Source organism: Schistocerca gregaria, chromosome 3 (assembly GCF_023897955.1).
Source record: "Schistocerca gregaria isolate iqSchGreg1 chromosome 3, iqSchGreg1.2, whole genome shotgun sequence".
In the NCBI taxonomy this organism is placed as follows: domain Eukaryota; kingdom Metazoa; phylum Arthropoda; class Insecta; order Orthoptera; family Acrididae; genus Schistocerca; species Schistocerca gregaria.
The window spans coordinates 450,744,745-450,772,137 of record NC_064922.1 but is presented as its reverse complement, the minus strand read 5'-3'; the positions used below and the strand labels follow the sequence as shown (position 1 = coordinate 450,772,137).

The 27,393-nt window shown below is 42.9% G+C and overlaps 1 protein-coding gene across 1 annotated transcript in view; it reads left to right on the top strand.

Annotated features, from left to right (window-relative positions):
* The window catches only part of LOC126355415 (5-hydroxytryptamine receptor-like), a 157,602-nt gene that overhangs the window by 109,588 nt on the left and 20,621 nt on the right, over positions 1 to 27,393 (top strand). The window contains exon 3 of the mRNA XM_050005719.1: positions 6,648 to 6,912. Within this exon, the coding sequence (XP_049861676.1) occupies positions 6,648 to 6,912 (265 nt within the window). The remainder of the gene's footprint in view (positions 1 to 6,647; positions 6,913 to 27,393) is intronic.

The window sequence follows — 27,393 nt, the reverse complement described above, 5'->3', positions numbered from 1 at the left end:
CCCTGATGAAGGAGATGGAGGGTGTGGAGGTGGAGAGAGGGAGAGATACAGTGATAGAGGCTCGACAACAGGCGGTAGGTGGAGAGGAAGGAGGAAACCAGGGGGTGGGAGGATCAAGCCTGCAGACAGTGTAAAGGATGCAGAGGTGTTGGAGGAAAAGGAGGAGGTGGGGGAAGGGGATGAGTTCATACAGGAGCCGTTTGGGTGAAGGAAGGCAGCTACAAAAGGCAAAGCGGAGCACATGGTGTTCGAGGATATGGAGGGCCTTGTAAAATCGGGTGAGTGATGAGATCCAGGCAGTGCTGGCATAACAGAGGATAGGACGGATGACAGACAATACAATGTGCCACACAGTTTTATCAGTCATACTATATGACTTGATATAGTATGATTAAGTGCTTGAATGGCATTTTATCGTTGATGATGTAATTTACGTTATTAGTATGTGACACCAATGACAAATTCATAGATCTTATTATACGACAGCATTGCTTTTACGACAGACCTTCAATAAGTAATGCAATACATTCTTATCCCTGCGAATTTCGGTTGAAAAAATGCGGGATGTCGAGGAATAATCCGCTTCAGCCCCTACAGTTTCACGAAGTTCCGACAGGTGGGGGCGCTATATGCAGCCTTCAAAATGCTGTCCATAACAGAGGTGCGTTCCAAGGAGAGAGTGTTCACTCGGTTTCTTTTGAAAGAACTATGCGCAGGCGCTCGCAGAATGCCTACACAGATTTGGCAGAGAAGAAAAGCATCATGAATCAATGGGCGAGGCGTCCGTCATCATCGCAGCTGGGTCGCCCAAACCTGCCAGATCTCCTACGTGCCAGCCGATCGCACAAGCTGTGACTCCTGTAATGTTGGAGGAAAGTCTTCAGTGTGTTCGTCGCCACAGAAATGCAAATTAACTACTCCTTCTCCATCGCAATGTAAGGCCTCACACAAGTCTCCGCACTCGAGAGGAGCTTGCACTATCACAGCACAGGCGTACATTGATGTTTTACGCACCTTCTTGCTTCCCACTGCTGAAGAGCAATTCGGTAAGGGCGACTGCATCTTTCAAACGATCGTGCACCTGTTCCTAGTGCAAGGCCTGTGGAGGAGAGGTTACACGACAATAACATTCCTGTAATGGACTGCCCTGCACAGAGTCCTGATTGAATCCTATAAAACACCTTTGGGATGTTTTGGAACGCCAACTTCGTGCAAGCCTCACTGACCGACATCGATACCTCTCCTCAGTGCAGCACTCCGAGAAGAATGGGCTGCCATTCCCCAAGAAACCTTCCAGCACCAAGTATGCATGGAAGAGTAGAAGCTGTCATCAAGGCTAAGGGTGGGCCAACACCATACTGAATTCCAGCGCCACGAACTTGTAAGTCATTTTCAGCCAGGTTTCCGGATCATTTTGATCACATAGTGTATATGGTACTTCCCGAAGACCTAAAATCATGAAAATTGGCCAGAAGCAAGATCTAACAGTGTAATTAAAGAAAAAATCCAAAAGTTGTTAAGTTGTAATTGTATCTCATAAAAAATATTTATTTTGCAATTTATTGTCTGTCTGTTAAGACCTCTATTTTCAGCTGAAATTTGTGCCAGGTACTAAGGGATCCCTCGATTCTGTGAGAAATTTAAGCTTTTAAGCTAATCCATTCAAAAGATACTGCAATTTGTTTCACATGTTTTGATATTGGCAAACTCATTCATGAAAACCTGTAGGGTACTTATTGTTGAGCTATAGAAGCAAAATTTGGCAAGAAGCAACTTTTTCATTAAATGTAAAGAAAAAATCGGAAAACTGTTAATTTGTAATTATCTCACATAAAATTTTGTTTTTTGCCATTTATTGTCCGTCTAACAAACACCTTTTTCTCAGTAACGGGCAAAGCTATCAATTTGAAATTTACGTCAAATAAAAGGCTAACGGTCCCTTGGTTGTGTTAATAATTTTAGCTTCTAAGGCAATGCAATCACAAGATGCCGCCATTTATGTCAATATTTTGATAGACGCAAACTAACTGATCAAAATCTATAACTATGTACTCAAACACAAATGTCGTGGTTGCTGGTATAATTTTTTATTTAATAATCTTCTTTCACAGAACAGAAAAACAAGTTAAAGGCACACTTAAAATTACCACATTACGTAATATTTTCTGAACTATAATTTCTCTCTCTGTGTTCCGTTAGAAGAAGGTTGCTGGTGCGGTTCTAGACGCTCCAGTCCGGAGCCGCGCTGCTGCTACGGTCGCAGGTTCGAATACTGCCTCGGGCATGATGTCCTTAGGTTAGTTAGGTTTAAGTAGTTCTAAGTTCTAGGGGACTGATGACCACAGCAGTTGAGTCCCATAGTGCTCAGAGCCATTTGAACCATTTGAAGAAGGATGCTCCTTGTAGAGTTTGAAATTCCCGCCTACAAATTTTAATTTACGCTGTGTCATGTTCTGATCCTCCCTGCGTTTGTTTCGTGATATTAGTGGTACATAGCGCTTCCACCGACAGGCGAAAACCTTCTCTCAGCTTTATGTGCCGACACAGTTACCGACTAATAAACGGGAAAGGAAAATCTAAACTGACTTTTAGTGCCGTCTTTTGCCCTTCAACAAATACACACATCGAAAAAAGTTTTGCATCACATCGGTTCCGAGAGTTCCGGAACCTGTACAGAAAATTGGAATAGAGATCAACATAAACATCATCCCACGCTTTTTATAACTCATGGAAATCACACATTGCATATTGTACCACCATACAGCGAGACATTCACAGGTGGATGGTCCAAATTGCTGTTTACACCGGTACTTCCAATACCCAGAAGCACGTCCTCTTGCACTGATGCATGTATTCGTCGTGGCATACTATTCACAAGTTCATCAAGACACTGTTGATACAGATTGTCCCACTCCTCAACGGCGATTCGACGTAGATCTCTCAGAGTGGTTGGTCGGTCACGTCGTCCATAAACAGCCCTCTCCAGTCTATCTCAGTCACGTTCGATAGGGTTCATGTCTGGAGAATATGATGGCCACTCTAGTCGAGAGATTTCGTTATCCTGAAGGAAGTCATTCACGACATATTCACGTAGGGAGAGCGAATTGTCATCTATGAAAACGAATGCCTCGCCAATATACTGTCGATATAGTTGCACTTTCGTGCGGAGGATGATATTCGCGTATTGTACAGCCGTTGCGGCGCCTTCCATGACCACCAGCGGCGTACGTCGGCCCCAAATAATGCCACCCCGAAACATCAGGGAACCTCTACCTTGCTACACTCGTTGCACAGTGTGTCTAAGGTGTTCAGCCTGACCGGATTGCCTCCGAACTCAGTCTGAGTCGTAACACAACGTCGTGTGGCTGCACGAAAAGCATTACTCAGGATGGTGGCGTTGCTGTCAGGGTTCGTCCGACACATAACCCGTGGGTAGTGGTCATCCATCCCTTGGTCGGCCAGAGCGAGGCATGTCATCGACAGTTCCTGTCTCTCCGTATCTCCTCCATGTCCGAACAACGTCGCTTTGGTTCACTCCGAGACGTCTGGATACTTCCCTTGTTGAGAGAGTTCTTCCTGGTACAAAGTAACAATGCGGACGCGATCGAACCGCGGTACTGACCGTCTAGGCATAGTTGAACTACAGACAACACGAGTCGTGTACCTCCTTCCTGGTGGAATGACTGGAACTGATCGGCTGTCGGACCACAGCGCTGCTCATGCATGATTCTTTCCATCTTTGGGTGGGTTTAGTGGCATCTCTGAACAGTCAAAGGGACTGTGTCTGTGATACAATATCCACAGTCAACGTCTGTCTAGGACTTCTCTAACCGGGTTGATGCAAAACTCTTTTTGATGTGTGTATATTTTGGCTTCCTGTAAGTATCTTATTTATCATATTTCAAGACATCCATTCATCATAAGTGATCCCAATTCATGACGAAGTACACTGCAGGAATAAGATAAAATTATGTCACGTCTACTTATAAATTTCGTTATATCATGTCAAGGCGAAGTATAACCTGACAGATTCTGCAGAAAAAGCTGCTGATAAATTTCACGCTGATGCAGCAGACTGTAACGGTGCTTGGATTTGTTGAAACATTCCTCAAATGCTAAGTTTGCTTTGTGCGAATACCATTACATACGAGAATCGATACTGCAGTCAGATCAGCGAACTGGTGAGTTCTACTGAAGTACTTGAAAACAGCTGTGAAGGTGGCAGCTGTGTATACTAAATTTCGCACTTAGTATACCCCTACGTACCTACAAATGTAATTATGTACTCTTCCTGCTAGACTCTATACATACAATAAGTCTTTCTTGATTTTTTGCCTCTTGTTTTCCATAGTGGCAGATGTACAATTTGTATAGGTTAATTGTCGTTTTTTGGAACTATAATTGAATCCTTCCGTCTCCTCTATATCTCTTTTGTTACGCAACCTTCCCTTCTACAATAACCTATGAAACCTTCCCTTAGGATTTCTATCTCTTGCTTAATAATAACAAATGAAATCTTCGATTTGAAATTAATTCTCTTTTTCAATAATAGTAAGTGCAATCTTTGCATACAAATTTAAATGCTGCTTATTAAAAGTGATTTGCTATTTATATCGACGAAACATAGCAGGTGTCGTCTTCATGGCCCTCAGTCGTTATCTGCTATAACACAAAATTGTTCCTTACCTTTTTTATGTTACTGGATCGCCATCTGACTGCTACATCGAACTGCGACATGAATGTACTTACTCTGTTTTACTATACTGTATTAGCTGCTGGTGGGCAGTCATAATAAGTGGCTGTATTTATAATCAAAGCTGACTTTATTCTTTAATAGCAAAGCTGGCGTTATTCTTTAATTAATTTTACTGAAGTTACAATATTTATAGTTAAACCTTTTCTTGACAACAATAAAATTTTGCAAAGTTTTACGTTGATAGTTTTTGGGGTGGATTATAATCAGTAATGCAATATTGCTGCAAAAATTAATTATATTCTGAAAACGATTCTTCAAATATTTACTGTTGGTAATGAAATGATTTTACAAACTTTCAAATGGGACTGACTTTTTACAATAACCTTACAACTAGCAATGTGCAAACATACCTTCAGTAGTCTTGAGTTTCTCAAAAATTCAATAATATTAGTTCCTCTTATGATAATAGTTAGCTGATGTTTCTGTACATCTGTTTATAATCTCTTGTAAATCATAGCTGGTGGCTGGCAGGCAAACCGCTCCTCTCAACATCTCGCTTGAGACCTGCTACCGACTCGCTTCACATCTCGCCTACTACTGACTTCCTACGAACGCTAAAGTGCGGTCTCTCCCGCCAACAATGCTTTCTGGTGCAGACAATCGCTGCTACTATTACAAAATGTATCAATGCGCTGCCTTTCCCGTTCTTTTCTTAAAATGTATCCATAAACGGTCTCTCCCGCCCATTTTAAAGTTATATCAATGTGCGGTCTCTCCCGCCAACAATACTTCGGTGCAGACATTCCCTACTACCACAATTATTTCAAAAATTACAGATATTAATTATTGCTATTTAATCCTATTAATAAAATACAAACATCTTTCATAAATTTTGGTTTGACAATAGACAATAGAAATATACGCGTCTTACATAATGTATGTCTTATTAAGACCAAACTTGTTTCGCTTCATTCTAAAGCGTCACCAGGGATCACTGTAGCTGTATGGTTCTTTTTTCTGTTACAATGTTGGTTGCTAGAATCATGAACGTTTCGCATGTTACTATTATACACACTGCTATAAAAAGAGTTAATTCTTATCGCTACTCGCCGGTTTTTGTTGTTTTACTTCATTCTTGCTGTTCTCCCATGTTTATATGTTTCATTTTAGCACAGAGCACTTTCATTGCACTAAATATATTCATGTTTCTGTGTTGTGAAGAATAACTGTCGTCTCGCCATTGTCTCTCTCTCTCTCTCTCTCTCTCTCTCTCCCCCCCCCCCCCCTCTCTCTCTCTCTCTCTCTCTCTCTCTCTCTCTCTCTCTCTCTCTCTCTCCCTTCTCTCTCTCTCTCTCCCGCTACCTCCCTCTTTCTCTAGATGGAAAATATGAACACGCTCAGAGCGATAGCAAACGTTCCCACAAGTACCAAAACAAGCAAAAGACGAACGCATACCACGCCAAGACGCCGGTTGCTCTTCACAACACAGTAAGGTGAATATATTTAGTGAAGTGATAGTACTGTGAGTTAAAATCCGTCACGTTCACGAGGGAGAACAATAAGAATGAGGTAAAACAACAAAAATTGTGAGTAACAATAAGAATTAACACTTTTCATAATAGTAAGTGTAACAGTAACATGCAAAATGTTTATAGTAGTAAGTAAATCATGCTAACTGTTCATGATACTAACAAACAAAATTGCAAAAAAAAACATATTTTTAAAGAGACCAATAAAGATACTTTAGAATAAAGCGAAACGCATATGGTCTTAATAAAACTTACATCATGGTTGCAAAGGACGTTATTTAACCTATAGAACTTGCACTGTGAGTGTTCAATTTGAATGACCAGGAGTGTGTTACTTGCTTACTTTCTTGTCGCCGAGTTATCCGACCGAAGGAAACGACCGGCAGATTCCCTGTAGCAGTCCCGGGCCGGCGTGTCGGCAGGTACTGGGCGGTGACGAACATCGACTACATCCACCAGCGGACGGCGCGCCGCATCGGTCTGATGATCCTGGCGGTGTGGGCGGTCGCCTTCCTGGTGTGCATCGCGCCGATGCTGGGCTGGAAGGACCCCGACTGGGAGGCTCGCGTCTCCAGGGACCGCCAGTGCCTGGTGAGCCAGGACCCCGGCTACCAGGTCTTCGCCACCGCCTCCTCCTTCTACGTGCCGCTCGCCGTCATACTCGTGCTCTACTGGCGCATCTTCCAGGTAGGCCGGCAGCCTTCCACTCTGAGGCGCGGCTACAAGCCCGCACATCCACAGCGGTTGGACAAAAATATAGAGACGCCGTGAAAAATGAGAGCTTTAACATAAACGCAGATGCTGGTCAAGTTTGCACGTTGGGCTGCTGTATCTGAATGTAATAATTCCAATTTCTAAGAAAGCAGTTGCTGATAGAAGTGAAAATTACAGAACTATCAGCTTTATAAGTCATAATTGCAAACTAACATTGATTCCTTGCAGGAGAATTGAGAAACTAGGAGAGGCCAATCTTGACGATGATCAGTTCGTATTCCAGAGAAATGAAGGAACACGCGAGGCAGTACTGACCCTATGACTTATCGTAGGAGACAGGTTAATGAAAGGCAACCATACGCTTCTAACATTTACTTTAGTAGCATTTATAGGTGGAGAGAAAGCTTTTGACTATTTAGACTGGAACACTCTTAAAAATTCTGAAGGAGGCAGGGGCAAAATGCAGGGAGCGGAAGGCTATTTGCAACTTGTACAGAAACCAGACGGCATGAACCGCGGGGCATGAATGGGGAACATTGGTAGAGAATGGAATGAGACAAGTTTGTACTCTATCCCCGATGTTATTCAATCTGAACAATGAGCAAGCAGTAAGGGAAACCAAAGACAAATTTGGAAGACGAATTAAAGTTCAGGGAGAAGAAATAAAAACTTAGCGTTTTGCCGATAACATTCTAATTCTTGTCAGAGACAGCAAAGAACAGAGAAGCTGAACAGAACTGATAGCATCTTCAAAATGGGTTGTACGATGAACATCAACAAATGTTAAATTAGGATAATGGACTGTAGTCTAATTAAATCAGATGATGCTGGGGGAATTAGATTAGGAAATGAAACAGTGAAAATAGTATTGCTTTTTGTGCAGCAAGATAAAGGATGATGACTTAAGTAGAGAAGATAACATAGTGGCAACGGCAAAAAAGCGTTTTTGAAACAGAGAAATTTGTTATCAACGATTATAGTCTTAAGTGTTAGGAAGTATTTTGTAAAACTATTTGTCTAGAGTTTAGCCATGTGTGAAAGTGAAACGTGGACGTTAAACAGTTTAGAGAAGAAAACAGAAGTTTTTGAAATGTAGTGCTACAGAAGAATGCTGTAGTTTGAATGGGTAGACAACGTAGCTACTGAGTAAATACTGAATAGAATGGGGGAGACAAGAAATTTGTGGCACGACTTAACTAATAGAAGGAATCGATCTATAAGACACATTCTGAGACATCTAGGGATCTATACTTTAGTATTGGAGGGAAGTGTCTCACAGGGAGACCAAGAGATAAGTACAGTCAGCAGGTTCAGAGGGATGTAGGCTGCAGCAGTTACTTGGAGATGAAGAGCTTTGCACGGCAGAATAGCGTGGAGACCTGCTTCAAACCAGTCTTTGGTCCGAAGACCACAACAACAGGAACATCTGATGATGAACGGCGCGAGGCCCAGGTGTCAGCAGCGGTCAGAGCAGTGTTCTATGTGGTTGCGACTGCATCATGTCGGAGCTCAGTGAATTCGAAAGTGGGCAAATTGTTGGTCCTCGTATGGTGGGTGCTTCCCTAACAAAGGTAACTCAAATGTCTGGTGTTTCAAGAAGAACCGTAACGAAGATATATACCGGATACATAGAAAACGGAGAAACACTATCCGCTAAATCACAACGCGGACGAAAATGTATGTTCAGTGGTAGTGACAGACGGTCATTGAAGAGAATCGTGACTAGAAATAAGAAGATGACTGCTGCAAAATTAACTGGTGAACTGAACTTCGCAATTGGGAACGCTGTCAGCACCAAAACAACACGAAGGTAGCTCCAAAAGCAAAGAATTCCAAAACCACTCATCAGGGATAGAAATGCCTGTAACAAGGAAACATGGTGCAGAAGCCATAAAACCGGGACTACGGCGCAATGGAAGAATGTCATTGGGTCAGATGAGAACAGTTTCACAACGTTTCCAGCCTCTGGCCGAGTCCACGTCCCAAGAGTGCAATGTGGCTGGACTCGATGATGTTTTGGCAGCCATTTCGTGGTATTCCAAGGGCCAAATGGTTACTCTGCAAGGTGGGATTACTGACGAGGGCTACGTGACCATCCCCAATAGAGATGCTGCGTTCCGAGACGACACAGCCTCTGTTTACCCAGCTCGCATCTTCCAGAAGTGATTTTGTGAGCACGTTAGCCACCAGAGCTAAGTAGCATTGAGTCTTTCTGGTCTACTTTGCAGAGACGGCGGTGTAACCGCTGTCCACTACCAATACTCTTACCTGAGTTTACCAATATTTTGCACGAAGACTTATATAAGATTCCTTTGAAAACCACTCAGGACATGCATTTATCCATTGCAAGTCGACTGGAAGTAGTTTTGAATGCCAACAGGTTTCCTGCACTGTGTTAGGCATGGTAATGTGTTGTGTTTTTGATGTATCCATATTTTTGTCCAACCCCTGTATGTCACTGAACAGCTGTGTCAGGGAACGGTCCGTCCCTGATTACACTTTGGCTGTCTAACTAATTGCAGATGCAACAACAATTAAATTTTCAATATTTCATAGATTTATTGACGCAACTCCAAATGTTGTCAGAATCTACTCATTAGCAGCCATAATCTTATTGAAGGTTTAACAAAGTAAGTCAAAAATTCGAATTAGGGACTTGAGTCACAGTACGTCGGAGCGTGGAAATCACCCGTGCTATATTCATTCATTATTTGACAATGACAGCACTTAGTGACTTGCAACAAACATTGGATTTCAAATCTGAACGAAACATTTTCTCGCTGACACATCCGCAAAATGATCAAATGCAAAAAGTTTATTTCTTACTACATCTTCGGTTTTCATGGTGTAAAACGTCTGCGTTAGCCATAACGTTTTCATTTATTACTTCTTCACTTCCGATTCTATTCGTAACATTTGGCAGAGGACATTCATCACTCAATGTACACACAAAATTATGTCATTGTGCGACACATATTTCGGAGGGTAGAGGAGGGGCAGGGGAAGGGCGGGAAGAGGTTATTCGTCACTGCGGAATTGTTCCAGAATTTTTGAGCATATTCTCAGTTCGAATATCTTAAGTTTCCTCCATAGACAGAAGCTTCTATTCTCAAATCAACACGGATATAGAAATCATCTCTCGCGAGAAATTCAGCTTGTTATTTTCTTGCGCGATACCTGCAAACTGTGGATTAAGGACAATATCTAGACTCCATAATTCCTAAGAGTTCCAGAAAGCGTCTGACACAGTGCCACAGCGCAGATTGTTATCGAAGGACTGAGTATACGGAGTATGTCCTCAGGTCAGTGACTGGCTCGAACACCTTTCATCCAACATAACTCACAACGTTGTTCTGAACGGTAAAGGTTCATCGGAGAGAAAGGTATCGTAAGAAGTGCCCCACGGACATGTGATAGGATATCTCTTGTTCTCTACATACATAAACGGCCTGACAAGTTGAGCAGAAATCAGCGGCTGTTTGCTCAAGACGCTGTAATGTAAGGGACAGCGTTGTCGTCGAGTTACTTTCTCATAAAGTAAAAAAAAAAAAAAAAACTTGAGTTAAAGCAGATGAGTAGGAAAAAAGAATCCTGTATGTTCGAATACAGTATTAGTGGTGTTGTGATTCACGCAGCCACATTGACTTACTTCTAGGTGTGACGTTACAAACCGAAATGGAGCGAGCACGGAAGATCGGTTCTAGGATGGTGAATGGTCAACTTCAGTTTAATAGGAGAATTGTAGGAACGTGTACCTCATGCATAAAGAAAACTGCATACAGAAAACTTGCGTGACCCACTTTTGAGTATTTCTTGGGTGTTTCAGATGCCACCAGGCCGAATCAGGGGAAGGCATGGATGCAATTCAGATGCGTGCTGCTAGATTTGTTACCAGTTGGTTCGATCAGCACGCGACTGTTACGGAATTGCTCCTTGAACTCATATGCAAATCCCTGGAAAGAAGAAGACGTTCTTTTCACGAGTAACAACTTTTTTCGGCAGATTTAAGAACGGTATTGTTACCACCAACATTTCTCGGACGGAGTGCGAAACCAAGTTAAGAGAAATCAGACCTCGTACGGAAGTAAATAGACAGTGGTTTTCCTCGCACTCCATTTACGAACAGAACAGAAAAGGGAGTGACTAGCTGTGGTGGTGGGGGTTCTCCGCCGGGCAATAAAGTACGGTGCCTTGCGGATTATGTGTGTGGATATAGATATAGATACAGATCATCCGTAAAGCAGTAGATCTGTACCTCCCGTATGAACAGATACTTAAAACATACAAACTAACGCCGAATCAGTGAAAATAAATGAAATAGGGAACGTGAGAACGGATGCATGCAAACTGAGTGCCTACTCGTAGGTCCTGTTCAACCATTACCTCCTCAGACATGGCCTGTCATCAATTGGCAGAAATTCCGAAAAATTATATTATAAACCTAAGTGATTAAAGGTGCCAAGTTCGCTCACGTACAGACAGAATGTTTTAAATTTCCTGATTATTCAGTCTACGGAAGAAATACGATAGGAACGCAAGTGTTGCTATTTCGTCTTAACTTTTCACAGCCAGAATAAAGCAACTGAGCTGATCGGGAGCTAGGATATTGGAATGGTAAGATGCTGAGCGAAAATAAAGTAACTGCAAAAAACATTTATTTACCACAGGGGCTCGTCTTACAAGCACAAAAACAAGTAGAACTTGCGGGGCAAGCAAACGTTTGACCATTAGTGCTGTCCTCCTCTGTATACGTTCAATATCCCCTGCTGATCCAGTTTGGTATGGATCCCACAAAATTGAGCAACATTCTAGGATGCGTTGAATGAGTGATTCGTAAGCAGTCTCCTGCTTTGTCCAAGACTGGTTTTTTGCCAATCATTACACCACTTTGAAATTTTATCAAGTCCTGCCTGAAGATTTGTAGCACTTTGTTCAGACTGCACCTCGTTGTAGATAAGTGCATCATCTGCGAAAAGACTGGGTTACTCTTGATACTGTCCGCAATCACCAATATACAACATGAACAGCAAGGGACCTAACAAACATCCCTGGTACACACCCGAAGTTATCTGTCGATGACCCCCCATTCAGTGCTATGCTCAAAAAGGACAGTTTCATAAATTTCCCTCTCAAATGAAAGTTCTCATTTGATTCTATCAGATTTCAGTCAACGATGATTGCTGTCTCTGCCGATGGTTGTCTGTTTCTTATACCCTCCTTGTTTCTTCCATCATGTGTTACTTTACTACCAAGCTATCAGAATCCCTTCATGTAGTCCAATACGTGGTTTCCTACTTTCATTTTAAGTTTACCGCTTATCTCATTACTGCTTTCCGTCAGTTTAATCTCAATCAGTATCCTGTGTTCAACACAGTTCGTTCCTTTCTTCCGAACAGGAGTAGCAAAGTTATCAACGAATCTTATGACTAGTAATTAGTGACTTCGCATTTTAATGTCAATTCTGTAATTTTCTTTTCACTTTTTTCGTCACTGTTTCTTCGATATACAAATTCAAAAGTGATGAAGAAAGCCTGTATCGTTACCTCAGGCTCTTTTTAATTTGTGCACTCCTCTCTTGGATTTCTATTTTCATTGTCTCATCTTGGTTCCCTTATATACCGTACGTAATACAATCTTATACCCCTTTTTCTGAGAATTTTAAAAATCTTGTACCACTTTTACGTTGTCGAATCCTTCTTATAGGTCGACAAATCACACGAAGGTGTAATGAATTTTCTTTAGTCTGGTCACCACTATCGAGCACAACAACAAAACTCCCCTACTGAAGCCTTTACTCTTGCTAAAGCTACACAAAGTATCATCAAACAAATCCTCAAATTTCTTTTCCAATCATTCATATATTGTTTGAACAACTCAGATGTCGCAGTGGTCGTCTGCTGCGCATTCCCTTGTTCAACAATGTGCGCTGAACGTTGTGTCCGGAAACTTGAGTCTGTACCAGCAGTCCTCACATCTGCTTTAGAGCTAATAAGCTCCGTTCTCCACGTTCCGTGATACGACGCGGATGTCCAGCGCCTTGTCGCCTGCAAGTGGTTTCGTCACGTAATAGTAATAGCAACATCTAAGCCTTGACGGCGTTTCATATCTTCAGTGTGGACGCACCGTAAGTCCGGAAACATGCGAGATGCTGCACGCAACGAGCAAACCGGAAACGGGTGGCGCTACGGAGGTAGTGTGCTTACTGAAAATATGGGCTGGCCGTGAAACGTGCTCGGATAACTGAAGAGCTTCAGGTGAACTCTCACTTAAAGCACAAAATCCGGATTCGAGTCCGGAACGGCACAAAGTTTCACTTGTCGCCCTTGAATTACTTCAGTTTCTTCATGCGCCTGACATCTCAAAATGGTTGTGTCAAGGGATTTCTCCATTTTTTTTTGGTGATCCATATCATCGCTAGAGTGATTCCTCACTACTCTCTGCACCGCCTACACACTTTCCTTACCTCGTCATGTGCCAACAGGCAGCGTTCTATCTCGCGGTGGACAGAGGTTGTAATGTTTTAGGTCGTCATTCTATATATATATGTACCTGCTTCCAACAATCGTGCATCTATAAAGAAGGAAATGGTTATGCCGCACGTTTCATCGCGAGATACACGCCACCCGGGTAGAACGTGTCAGGTAATTTTAAAGGATAATTACCCTCATGACTTATTCATTAAAAGCTTTCTGTGCAAGCGAACGTTTGGAGGGAGCGTTCAGTGACTTAGATGGCCAGGTTGTCTGTCATTTAGATAGTCATTATCACAATATAAACTAACTTATAACAACATCGGATAGCAATTTTTACACTAAAAAAGGAACAAAAATTTATAAGAGTCAAATAAATAAACCACCTAAACTGTTAAAGAAAGAGAGAGAGAGAGAAGAAAGAAAGAGAGAGAAGAAATCCATCTGGAGATAAAAAATGTTCGTTAGTTCAACGATTTTAATTCAACATAGAGAGGCAAAAGTATTCTTTATATTAACCACTAAATTACAGAATGTCGGAATCCATATAAAATATCATGACACCTTCCACCTACGCACACACTACCTCTTAATACTGATTTTATCCGTACTCGTGTAAACAACTTCGGTTCTCTTGTGACCTATTTAACTGGAGATTGAATACACAAAAACACGTCTCTCAAACGTCAATATTTCCGTAACTCTCTTCCTGATAGCATTCCATTATTGAACAACAAATCTGCATCACATGCAGGGCTGTGGGCACGTACGTACTTGAATACTCAAAGCTTCGTTAGTGTCAACTGTTGACACATCATACAGAGCAGTGCGCTCACGCATCATCCACATATTGTCACGAGATAAACACACAGAGTGATTCAGAGAAACGGGAAATTTCGAAATTCGTGTTGGAGCTCTGGGCGATTGTTAACGCTAACATACAAAAACCAACTCACTCCACTTTGCCATTTAGTTAACATAGATACTTGGAATGCTGCGCAACGTTCTTTTGCCTTCAATGCTTTTTATGAAAATAGCGACAGTTTGGAGGCTGTATGTAGAGAATTTCTACACCACTTCAGTTTATTTAAGACGCCATGATCACGTTCCATCAGCACATGTAGTTAAGACGTCGATATTGAGGAAATAGGTTCAGTAATAAAAAAAAAAAAAAAAAAAACTGACAGGCCGTGTGGGAACCGTTGGTATATCAGGCAATATCAAAACTGTTCGAGTTGCTGTCAAAAGAAGCCCACATCCTTCACTCTGGCGTCATCCACCGCCTTTATGGTTGCTTACATCAATTGTTCGAATAATTTTGGCAGAGGACTTAGATTACCATCCACATAAGTTGCACCTCGTCCAAGAACTGAAACCCAACGATAACTTCATGAGATGACAATTCTGTGGACGAATGCTTGAAAACATAAACGATGACCATGAGTTTATGAACGACCTTACGTTTTAAAAATGGATTTGTTAATAAACAATTTTTTTTTATTTTTGGGCTCTGGAAAATCCTACTCAGATACGGCAACACCCACTGCCGAGCAAGAAATTTACCATGTGGTGTGCTGTTCATCATACGGCATAATAACATTTTTTTGTAGACGAGAATGGCCTTACGACTACACTCACATCGGAACGGTACGTGACCAAGCTCGAAGCTTTTGTTGTGCATAAACTACAGATATTTTCACAAAATACTGGCAAAGGCTGGTTTCAGCAAGACGCATCAGCGTCACATACAGCAGGAATGTCTATGGCTCCCTGTTTGGCAATCATATAATTCCGCGGAACGAACATTCCATGGCGTCCCACATCCAATGATCTACCAGCTTGCGATTTCTTCTTGTAGGGTTACCTTAAAAGCAAGATGTAGCGATGTCGAAATGTTACAACAAAAGAACTGAAAGCTTGAATTCGAGAAGCAGCTGTCGATACTCCTCTTGAAATTCTTCTTGGAACCGTGCATATTTTATCAAAGAGACTGCAGAAATGTTTTCACAAAAATGGAACTCAAGTACAGAATGTCACCTTCATGAAATAAATTTAATTTTAGGATTCTTAAGTTGCAGTTATTGTTATTAAATAACACAATTCAGTTTATTTAAACGCTTTTTTTTCATAACATTATTTAACTGTTTCAGTTTCCCTTTTCTGTGAAGCAGCGTTTACTGCTCCAGTGCACTTGCGCAGAGCGTCATACGTCGCCTCGACCGTATTGCATTCAAATACACTTTCCAAGTTGTCTTCCGCCTTTTGAACGTTTTCTGACTACTGAGATAACCTTATTAATTGCAATAATTAACAGGTTTCTTCAATCAGGGATCAAAAGTAGACGTAATATGGCATACGCAAATCTCGAGTTCACTTCAAGAATTTTGTATACAACCCCAGACGTTTAAACAAGAATCACTGCCAAAAATTTTACACACAATGTGAAAGTTACGAACGACAACTATCCGGTTTTCTTAATGGTAAGAGTGAACACGATCTTTTTCACGACAGACTGTGCATGTAGAGTATTTTCACAGCTCCCTGCATTAATGTCAGCTTGACAATAAACAGTTGATTTTTCCACATAAAAGATTAATTACTAACTTATCTAAATTTTAAATTTCTTAGAAAGTGTTCTTTCCTATGATTTTACTTTTTCTAGTGTTTGAGTGTGAAATCATTTTCTATGTCTTTTTGTCTTTCTCCTTTTAAACGTGAATTGTATTGATCTTTTTTTTTTTCAAATGCATGTGGATCTTCATATTTTTACAAACCCCATGGGCGGCAAGACACAATAAGTAAATAATAAGACTGAGAAAAAATACAAAACACAGAGTCTAAATAACACTAAAACTGTGAGCAAAGAGTAGAAATTGGCACCAAAAGGCATCTAAAATATTACAGTCTTCTAGGAAGATACAGGAGTTTCTTCAAGACACGCCGGAAGAAAATATAAAAGTTGAAAAGCATGAGGTGAAGGATAGCTGGCACAGTACAACTGTATGGTATTTAAATCTGAATGAGACGGAGGTTAAATTCGTTGGAAAATATTTTTAAGTAAGCTATTAAATGAAATTTGTATATTTTGACGCTTTGTATCACTACAATACCTTAAAAATGAAATCAGAAATTTGATTGTTTATCAGAACACAGTATCTCCTTCAAAATCGGCTGAGAAGCTGTCGGACTGAACCTTATCAGTTAGTAGCTCTTCCGCGCTGCTGAAGGGTTAGGACCCCACAAAACAAGGAGAAAGTACAAGTTACCATGCTTATCAAAGAAATAAATTATAAATTTGGGGCGATTTGAAATAAATTTCGTATTACAAAAATAAATGACAATGTGCGGAAAGTTTTGTAGTGGTGATCTATAAAAAAGACTCATGGTTACTCATTAAATTACTCGTAAAATCCGTAATGGACCTAGGTTATATTTGCCGTACTGTAAATAGAGAAGCCACACACATCAGCTTTGTGTGTTTATGGACGACAAATTTTCCTGTCTTGTTGGTATTCCAGTGCATGATGACACTTCAGTTCATATGTGCAATGAATTAGTATAAGAAATTAGTATATATGGAAATCCTGAAACTTCAGTGGAAGAGACAGTTTTGCCTCCCTCAATGGTATTTCAATTGTTACTGACGATTTTATTCATTCACAAATATATATTGCGCTCAGTGCGTCTCATCCTGAGAGTGAACACTCTGGAATAAGAACTAAGTTATATATTTGTTCACAGAAAGCAAAGGAAGCCATTGCCGTATACTTCTCTGATTAAAACTTGTGCTAAACTACTCTCATTTTCTATTCTCATAATTACTACAATCTTACTATCCTTTAGAAAAGTTAAGTAGTCAGGATATCACTTATATCAGTAGAAAACCACATCACTCTATTAGTACTCAGTCATTTTTTAAACTGCAGGTCGTAAATTGTGTTAATATTTGTTTGACGACCGCTACCTAAACGTTGATGGACGGGGAGATTACACGTAACAGAGACCGATACAGAAATTATAGCACCTGCAGGGGTGGCCGAGCAGTTCTAGGCGCTACAGTCTGGATCCGCGCGACCACGACGGCCGCAGGTTCGAATCCTGCCTCGGGCAAGGATGTTTGTGATGTCCTTAGGTTAGTTATGTTTAAGTAGTTATAAGTTCTAGGGGACTGATGACCTCAGAAGTTAAGTCCCATAGTGCTCAGAGCCATTTGGAGCATTTGGAAAATATAGCAAGCAAGGGATACCTTGCGCGCCTGAATAATAGTTTGTCAAAGCACTTACATAATTAAAGGAGATTTTTGAGGCTGCGGATTTTGGAAGACTTGGTAAATGTTTGTGAGTATCTTGCTTCCTTTTTCTTGTTAGTAAACGTAGAAATCTGACAGTTCTCTGCATTTCACGTGCACGTTAGATAATGCTAATGTGTAAACAAAGCAATGAATTATTTGCATGACGTATTCTGACTATAATGTTGCACATAGAAGCAGGTGAAACAAAATCAGTCTATCTGCAAATTTTGAGATTAGTAATCAAACTAAGTTTTCGATTGTCAGGACATTTCTCTAGCGGAGTACACATTAGAGCTTCCCCAGAGACATCAAAATTACTAAAATCATGAACTAGACGACCCAAGATTCAGCGTGAAATGTTTGTTAAAAAAAGCATATTTATGAATACTGGAAGATTTTGAGAGCAAAAATGTTTCGCGAAACTATGAATTACGCAGAACGTTCTAATAATGTGTGTGGAATAAAAGGAGAATTATAGATAGGGATTAATGTTTCAAATCCCCATCTGGCCATCCAAATTCAGGTTTATCTTGATTTCACTAAATCGCTTAAGAAAAATGCTGGGGATGGTTTCTTTGAAAACGGCACAGTCGATTTCCAGTCTCATCCTTCCTCAAGCCGAGGTAGTACTGCGTCTGATGATCTAGTCGTCGATAGGACGATAAACTAATATTCAATTCAACTGAGAACCTACCTGAAGAGTTGAGAGAGCTATGAATGAAACAATTCGTTAGTGAAGAAGTGAAGACAATGTTTACATATCTAACAAATAAACTTTGAGTGCGTTTGTTATAATACGCACTGACTTGCACAAGAAGCGATATTGTTTTGCTTCACATTAGATTTGTGGATGACCTCAGGGAAGTTGGGAAATTCATGGAACAAAAAGAAAGGGATTTCCGTAAAACGAAGTGTCGTTTTGTGATTTTACTTCACTTCAATCTAGCTAATCAAACCAGTTATTCATATAACTATGCTACGAAAATGAATCACAATTTGGATACTGTAAGCTATTTGCTCCCAAAAAACATCTAGGGTGAAAACATTGTATAAACATGAAGTACACACTGTCAGGGTGTACAATACATGTAATTACGATATTGACAGAACATATGTTCGACTTTTTTTAGATTGCACTTCCTTTTAATAGATAGACACAAAGTTGGCTGATACCGATTAGCGGTGAGAAACATAGACGTACACGCTAACTGGAACTTTCAGAATAAAGCTCGGTGGACAAGCAAATGGAACCCAACACATTAACAGAGACTCCCTGTCTGCCGAACCGAAGTGCGCGTATGACCTACTGAAGTACAGACAGCTGTACCGATGTTCTGCTATGCAGCTATGCAGATGATGTGCGTGACAAACCTCTAATTCTGTGAATACGCAGTGGACGCTGTACAGCGTCCGCAAACTCCTAGGGCTGAAGTTATCTTAGTACAAGACACAACGTGAGTCAATATTTCTGTTTGCTCACTAGCCCGGAACAGAAATTTGCCTCAAGTATTTTTCCGTGAACAAGCACTTCAACGTACATCAGACTCCACAGAAAACTAACCAATCGTCGCTCGAGTAAACAGAATAACGACTCTGTTCAGAGAGAATTGACTTCATGAGCACCTTTTGATGAAATCAACACTTCTCTAAATTTAGCCGCCATGTTTTCCGGAGGGAAGTATCTTCGATCAATCCCTTTAGGAAAGAGTCTCCACACCATGTGCCCGCTCCCTCCCGGACACTTAGCGTCCATATCTGAACTCAGGCCACGATTCCCAGCGGTCGTTACAAAACATTACCTCCCACTACATGGGCCATGAAGCTGCCAACCCATCACCTGCAGCTCATACTCCTTTCAGTAGATTTTCTGGACGTTTCCACTTCCACTCCTACATCCTTGGCACTCCGCCATTCAAATATGCGGCTCTGCTTTACAGTGGGTAGCGTGCCACATGCATTCCTTCACACTAAGAAAGCAGTTTTTCGCCTTGTTCCACCCCTGATACTCTGCCACCACGTACGCTATTCTGATTTTTTTCCCCCATCAGATTGCAACCTACCACCACACTGTGCACACTACAGGCATTCCGCTTCCTTCATCCTTGTAAACCGCCGCCTCCTCACTTTTCTCTCTCTCAGAGCAGTAAATCTCCGCCCCTGCAGAACACGACAACTCTCTCCCCGGCCCCACTTTAGCCCGTAGCGGCTTCTGAAGCACATACTGCCCACGTCGCCCTTTCTGTCAGCGCTCAGCTCTACTTAATTTCCGGACAAGCAATACTACAGAAATTCTTAGTATGTGGTGCTAGCCAGTATCAGCCAATGAAATTATCAATAATACAGTCGTGTATCGTAAATGTGATGTAATATAAATCGAAATCAATTTACAGAATATTAAATGTATGGTGGCAAAATATCGCCATCTTACAGAAACACTTATTAAAGATTGAAATCATTGTTCTTCTGGAGCTGTAAAAGTTTATCATCAATGAAATTCGCAAATAATGGTAGCCCAGTTAGTCAAGTGATACCAGTAGCTAGTCGATTACATCAGTTATGATAATCTTAGCAAATATGGACGAAGCATGCTGTGGATAAAACTTGTGGTATGAAAAACCATGACTGATGTATGTTACTAAAATTTTGTCCCCATCTATGGGTGCCATGTTCAAATGAATATTGCCCACTAAAAAAAGAAATTGAAATTTACGATGCGCCTCATGCACTGAACCGACAAAGAAACTGGGATAGGTATGCGTATTCAAATACAGAGATACGTAAACTTACAGAATACGGCGTTGCGGTCGGCAACTCCTACATAAGGAAACAAGCGTCTTAGACAGTTGTTAGATCGTTTTCTGCTGCTACATTGGCAGGTTATCAAGATTTGAGTGAGTCTGAACGTGGTGTTATAGTCGGCACCCAAGCGATGGGGCACAGCACCTCCGAGGTAGCGATGAAGTGAGGATTTTCCCATACGACCATTTCACGCGTTTGCCGTAAATATCAGAAATCCGGTAAAACGTCAAATATCCGACATCGCTACGGCCGAAAAAAAGTCCTGCAAGAACGAGACCAACGACGACTGAAGGCAGTCGTTCATTGTGACTGAAGTGCAACCCTTCCGCAAATTGCTGCAGATTTCAATGCTGGGCCATCAACAAGTATCAGCATGAGGACCATTCAACGAAACATCATCGATATGGGTTTTCGAAGCGGAAGGCACTCTCGTGAATCCTTGATAACTGCACGACACAATGCTTCACGGCTCGCCTGGGCCCGTGAACACTGAAATAGGACTGTAGAAGACCGGAAACATGCTGCCTGGTCGGACGAGTCTCGTTGCAAATTGTATTGATCGAATGGACATGTACGGGTGTGGAGTAAACCTCATGGATCCATGGAACCTGCAAGTCAACAGACGACTGTTCAAGCTGGTGGCGGCCGGCCGCTGTGGCCGAGCGGTTCTAGGCGCTTCAGTCTGGAACCTCGTTGCTGCTACGGTCGCAGGTTCGAATCCTGCCTCGGGCATGGATGTGTGTGATGTCCTTAGATTAGTTAGGTTTAAGAAGTCGTAAGTCTATGGGACTGATGACCTCAGATGTTTAAGTCTCATAGTGCTTAGAGCCATTAGAACCATCTGAAACTAGTGGCGGCTCTTTGATGGTGTGGGGCGTTAGCAGTTGGAGTGTTATGTCACCCCTGATACGTGTAGATACGACTCTGACACGTGCATCCGTTCACGTCCACTGTGCATTCCGACTGACTTGGGTAATTCCAGCAGGAGAATGAGACACCCCATACGTCCACAATTGCTACTCAGTAGCTCCAGATACATTTTGTTGAGTTTAAACACTTCCACTGGCCACCAAATTCTCCAGACATGAACCTTGTTGAGTATGTTTGTGATGGTTTGCAGAATGTTGCAAGGATTTCATTACGTGTTCTGGCAGACACAGATGTAAAGGGGTTATGTTGCTTTTGGTCGACGGCATGGTAATTGTGGTGGTCAAGAATTGTCGATCCGAACCTTGACGACGTATATGTCTGCTATGAAATTCCCATGTCGTCCAACATCGTGCCACTGTCACAACCAAATGCCCCATATATGTGGATATCGCAGAATTGAACCGTAACAACAAAAAGCAGACGTACAGTGAGGTCTTTTTCAAACTGTCAGATGCTGATAATGAAGTCTCCCACGAGTACGCTGTATCTCCCTGTACTTTGCAATGATCAGTGAGTATCTGGCGCTGTTCACATCCCTTATACGGCCTACCCGGTCTGGTAACATTAGTAAACACGTTGAAAATTAATGCACTCTGATGTCCACTCTACATGTTACACAGAACTGCAGCTTTGGTCACAGACGTCATAACCGCCAGCGGAAGTTACATGTAGGAAGTTACATTAACATGCGACATAGAAACAGCTGCTGCTGTATAGTACAGAAGGTGCCTGAAGAAATACGTAATGGGGAGAACAGAAATGACAGTTTTATTTGAAAAAAGGAAATACTCCAAGGTCGTCAAAATTTATTATGGTTCCCTGGAAACTACACTCCTGGAAATGGAAAAAAGAACACATTGACACCGGTGTGTCAGACCCACCATACTTGCTCCGGACACTGCGAGAGGGCTGTACAAGCAATGATCACACGCACGGCACAGCGGACACACCAGGAACCGCGGTGTTGGCCGTCGAATGGCGCTAGCTGCGCAGCATTTGTGCACCGCCGCCGTCAGTGTCAGCCAGTTTGCCGTGGCATACGGAGCTCCATCGCAGTCTTTAACACTGGTAGCATGCCGCGACAGCGTGGACGTGAACCGTATGTGCAGTTGACGGACTTTGAGCGAGGGCGTATAGTGGGCATGCGGGAGGCCGGGTGGACGTACCGCCGAATTGCTCAACACGTGGGGCGTGAGGTCTCCACAGTACATCGATGTTGTCGCCAGTGGTCGGCGGAAGGTGCACGTTCCCGTCGATCTGGGACCGGACAGCTGCGACGCACGGATGCACACCAAGACCGTAGGATCCTACGCAGTGCCGTAGGGGACCGCACCGCCACTTCCCAGCAAATTAGGGACACTGTTGCTCCTGGGGTATCGGCGAGGACCATTTGCAACCGTCTCCATGAAGCTGGGCTACGGTCCCGCACACCGTTAGGCCGTCTTCCGCTCACGCCCCAACATCGTGCAGCCTGCCTCCAGTGGTGTCGTGACAGGCGTGAATGGAGGGACGAATGGAGACGTGTCGTCTTCAGCGATGAGAGTCGCTTCTGCCTTGGTGCCAATGATGGTCGTATGCGTGTTTGGCGCCGTGCAGGTGAGCGCCACAATCAGGACTGCATACGACCGAGGCACACAGGGCCAACACCCGGCAACATGGTGTGGGGAGCGATCTCCTACACTGGCCGTACACCTCTGGTGATCGTCGAGGGGACAATGAATAGTGCACGGTACATCGAAACCATCATCGAACCCATCGTTCTACCATTCCTAGACCGGCAAGGGAACTTGCTGTTCCAACAGGACAATGCACGTCCGCATGTATCCCGTGCCACCCAACGTGCTCTAGAAGGTGTAAGTCAACTACCCTGGCCAGCAAGATCTCCGGATCTGTCCCCCATTGAGCAAGTTTGGGACTGGATGAAGCGTCGTCTCACGCGGTCTGCACGTCCAGCACGAACGCTGGTCCAACTGAGGCGCCAGGTGGAAATGGCATGGCAAGCCGTTCCACAGCACTACATCCAGCATCTCTACGATCGTCTCCATGGGAGAATAGCAGCCTGCATTGCTGCGAAAGGTGGATATACACTGTACTAGTGCCGACATTGTGCATGCTCTGTTGCCTGTGTCTATGTGCCTGTGGTTCTGTCAGTGTGATCATGTGATGTATCTGACCCCAGGAATGTGTCAATAAAGTTTCCCCTTCCTGGGACAATGAATTCACGGTGTTCTTATTTCAATTTCCAAGAGTGTATTAAAGGCAGGACGTGACTCATAACAGGATGTGCGATCACCATGAATGGCAATGCTCTGCAAAATGCTCGCATGCTCTTTGCAAGGTTGGTAGCGATTATCTGTCGTAGGGTGTTTCATTCCTCCGGATGGTCGTCGACGTACGTGGATGCGTGCAACTGTCTTCCCAAAGTATCCCACAGGTGCTCAATGGGATTTAAGAAAGGGAGGAAGCGGTAGGCCAGTCCATCCGTCGAATATGCCCTCGTACCAAGAGCTCCTCCAAGAAATTACGCATATTTTATTCCATATCCAGAAAAAAGAAAAAGATGAAACCTCAAACAAAGCGGGTCCCCTTCAGCCAGTAAATAATAATAAGTAACTTGAGCATTAATGATTATTACTATCGGTCCTTACAATAGAAAAACTGAAAATCCTGATACTGACATTGTCTTTTACCTTTTACCGAAAAATAAAATATTATCTTCAGGTATTCTGAGGTACGCTCGTGGATACCAGTATCTGCGTACCATTTTATCGGTTAAAACAACATTACTGAAGGTATGCGCTGTTACATTCGTCTCCGTAGTCTATCAACAGTCCGTCTTGCGAAAGACGCATGTTCGATTCCCGGTAACGTCAGGGATTTTTCCGTGATGGTAGGGTAGAGCAGGGTGCATGACAACTAACAACCTACCTGACTCAGTAGTTGCGTCTCCAAAGTTGAAATGTCGACAGCAACCACGAGCGCGGTGTGCTGACCCCATTCCCCTCCATGCCGCATTCGATGATAAGTGACTGGAGATGACAGGGCGATCGGTCGACTGACCCGTGGAATTCCGGGCCTGGCAGCCAGTTTTCCTTTTTTACCTTCATCCGCCAATCTGTCTTACCCCCGTCCCCCGTTAACCCGCTCCGCTCCCCCGCTATCGTACCACTGGCCAGGACGATGCTCTAAGTATATGACCAGCCTCATTTCGTACTCCGCCTGCAACCCACGCGGTCAGCGTGACATACCAAATCAGAATTATCCAGACACCTATTAGTGAACATAACCACGGGCTGTATCCAACTTTCACCTTTATGAAGGCTTAAAGTCTGCTGGGAACACTTCCAGTCAGGTACGTGCATATCTGTGAAGGAATAGCAGCCCATTCATCCTCAAGGGCCGAAACCACAGAAGACAATGACATTAAACGCTGGCATCTGGAGTGAAAGTATTCCACTAGGTTCAGGTCGGGACGATGGGAAACCCAGTCCATTTCAGGAATTTCATTGTCCACAAATAATTGCCTCACAGACAGTGCTACACGACAGGGACCACTACCATGCTGTCCATCTCCGAGTTGTTCCCGTACTGGACACAGCACTAAGTGCTGTGAACTGCGTTCGTATCCTTCCGCATTTTTTGTGTCTTATGCGGAACACAGCGAGCATACCCTAGCCACGATCAACACTGTGACACTGCACCACCACCTCGGCCGTAAGTCGCTATTGACCCTAACTTTCTCCAGGCATTCGTCAAATCCAAGCCCTTCCATCACATTTCCCCAGGGTATAACGCGATTTATAACTCCATATCAATCGTTCACAGTCATCCACTACCCAGTGACGTCGCTTTTCGCTTTTTACTTCACCTCAAGCGCAGCTTGGCGTTGACTACAGAATGTTTTTATGAGGTGCTGTTCGATCGTTGTACCCCACTCCGTAAGCACAGTCGTTGTAGCAGCTGGACCACTGACAGTACTTTAGAACTCACAAACGATTCATACGATTTTTTACAACTTCCCTCAGCAAAGCTCGACAGACGTGTCCGTCAGTATGTGAGATTTCTCTGCTCTTGGTTTAGCTACAGTTGTTCCATCACGGTTCCATTTCACGGTCACATCACGTACAGCCGACGTGGGCAGCTTTAGATGGACCGAAATGTCGCTGATGGATGTGTGACTCAGGTGACACACAATGACTAGTTCATGTTCGAAATCACTGATCTCTCCCGACAGAACCATTCTGTCTTATTGCTTCTCTACTGACAGGACCTTGCTTAGGGGTGTCCGGACACTTTTAATCAGATGATGTATTTTGGGATGGACACTGAGTTTCTGTCAGTCACGCTTTACTGTGGTCGCTTGCAGTTACAAGCAAACTGGCGCCTGCCCACTTCTTTAAGCCATCCACTGGAGACCCTAGAAAGAAATGCTCGTATTGAAGAAAAGTGATTGAGAGATACTCCCACAGCATGTTGGAAACGAACACGAAAAAGTAAACTGATAAAAGAAACGAGAGACAGAGATGATCTTGGCCCAACGTCGGGAATTAGTGGACAGAAATTATAAACTCTGCCAAACTTGACAATGCTAAGACCTCTGTCTTTCTTTGAAATGAAAGGATAAACTAAGTTTTTATGTCAACGTGGAATATGGGACTGGAGAACTGAGGGAGACGCCCCTCTGAGCAAGGTCGCGGGCGTCATCTGTTAGAAGTCTCCGGAACACAACGGCCACACGCCAGGGACTCATCTTGCCGAGTGCGGGTATGTGTTTGCTTAATGAGCCTCACCAGGACGAATGCCCCGGGCGGTGGCCGCCGTGGCAACAGCATTCCTCAAGCGTGCCAAGAAACATAATGCACTCCCCTACTTCCGACCTAGTTTATGCGACACTGATAAAATCTTGCCATTCTTATTCATTTGGGTAATTCACCGTTTAGAAAGATGTACGGACTAAATATCACTGCTATTTTGTCGAAAACTCGCATCTGAGACCGTGGCTGTGTGTAAAATACATGTTGATTCTTGCAGAGAAGAAAACAGTAACAAGCTACTGCTAAGAATGCTATTTATTTACACAAATAGCACAGTTACCCATCCCGAAACGCAGTTTCATCATCAGACCGCTGTCCACATTTCGATTACATTCGACGTTTCTTACATTAGTCGTCAGCTGTTAAATCCAACTGCGGCGAAAGCTCCTTGGGGTGGTGTTTCCTATCGCAAAAAACGGTCTGTTTAACTGTGACTGTACCTAATAACGAATGAAAACCTTGTAAACAAATCTCTAAGATAGAACTGAATTCATGAATAGTCGTTTCAGTTCCTCACAGGTACTTTATTGAGTCCAGAGACGCTTTCCAAATGGATATTGCGCCATTAAAGAGCAACGTTGAATAATGAGCTGGATTAGTTGTAGATTGCTTACGCCGAAGTTTCTGCGTCATAACATGCACCGTCGACTGCTTTTGTTCACAGAATAGTAAAAAATACGCGGAACACCATTTTGGTATAAAAGTATACAAGGTGGTTACAATTAAACTTTCCCTGCTTGAGAGCGCCCCATGAAATATAGTGATCGCAGACAATGAAATTTTGTGGAAACATTAGTATGGACACGTGGAAGAGAAATATCGAATAGACCATTAAGAAAAAAAACACATTTTAACTTCCACATGACGGGATAACATTGTTAACTGCGCCTCGTGATTGTGTCCCAGGTCACAAACATTTCTCAATGTGACGGCCATTTGTATCCACGACAGCTGGAACCGCACTAGAGATACCACTTCGCAATTATTCACAGCATTTTTCGAAAGGTGGGCTATGGAATGTTCATCTGTCACGACACGGCTCCTGCACATTGCGTCCAGCACTCGCAGCCACGGCATCAGCAAATTCTTTAACAATTTGTGTCGCAGTTGGCTGTCAGATTCTCTGAGGAGCAGTTCCTAAATCACCAGT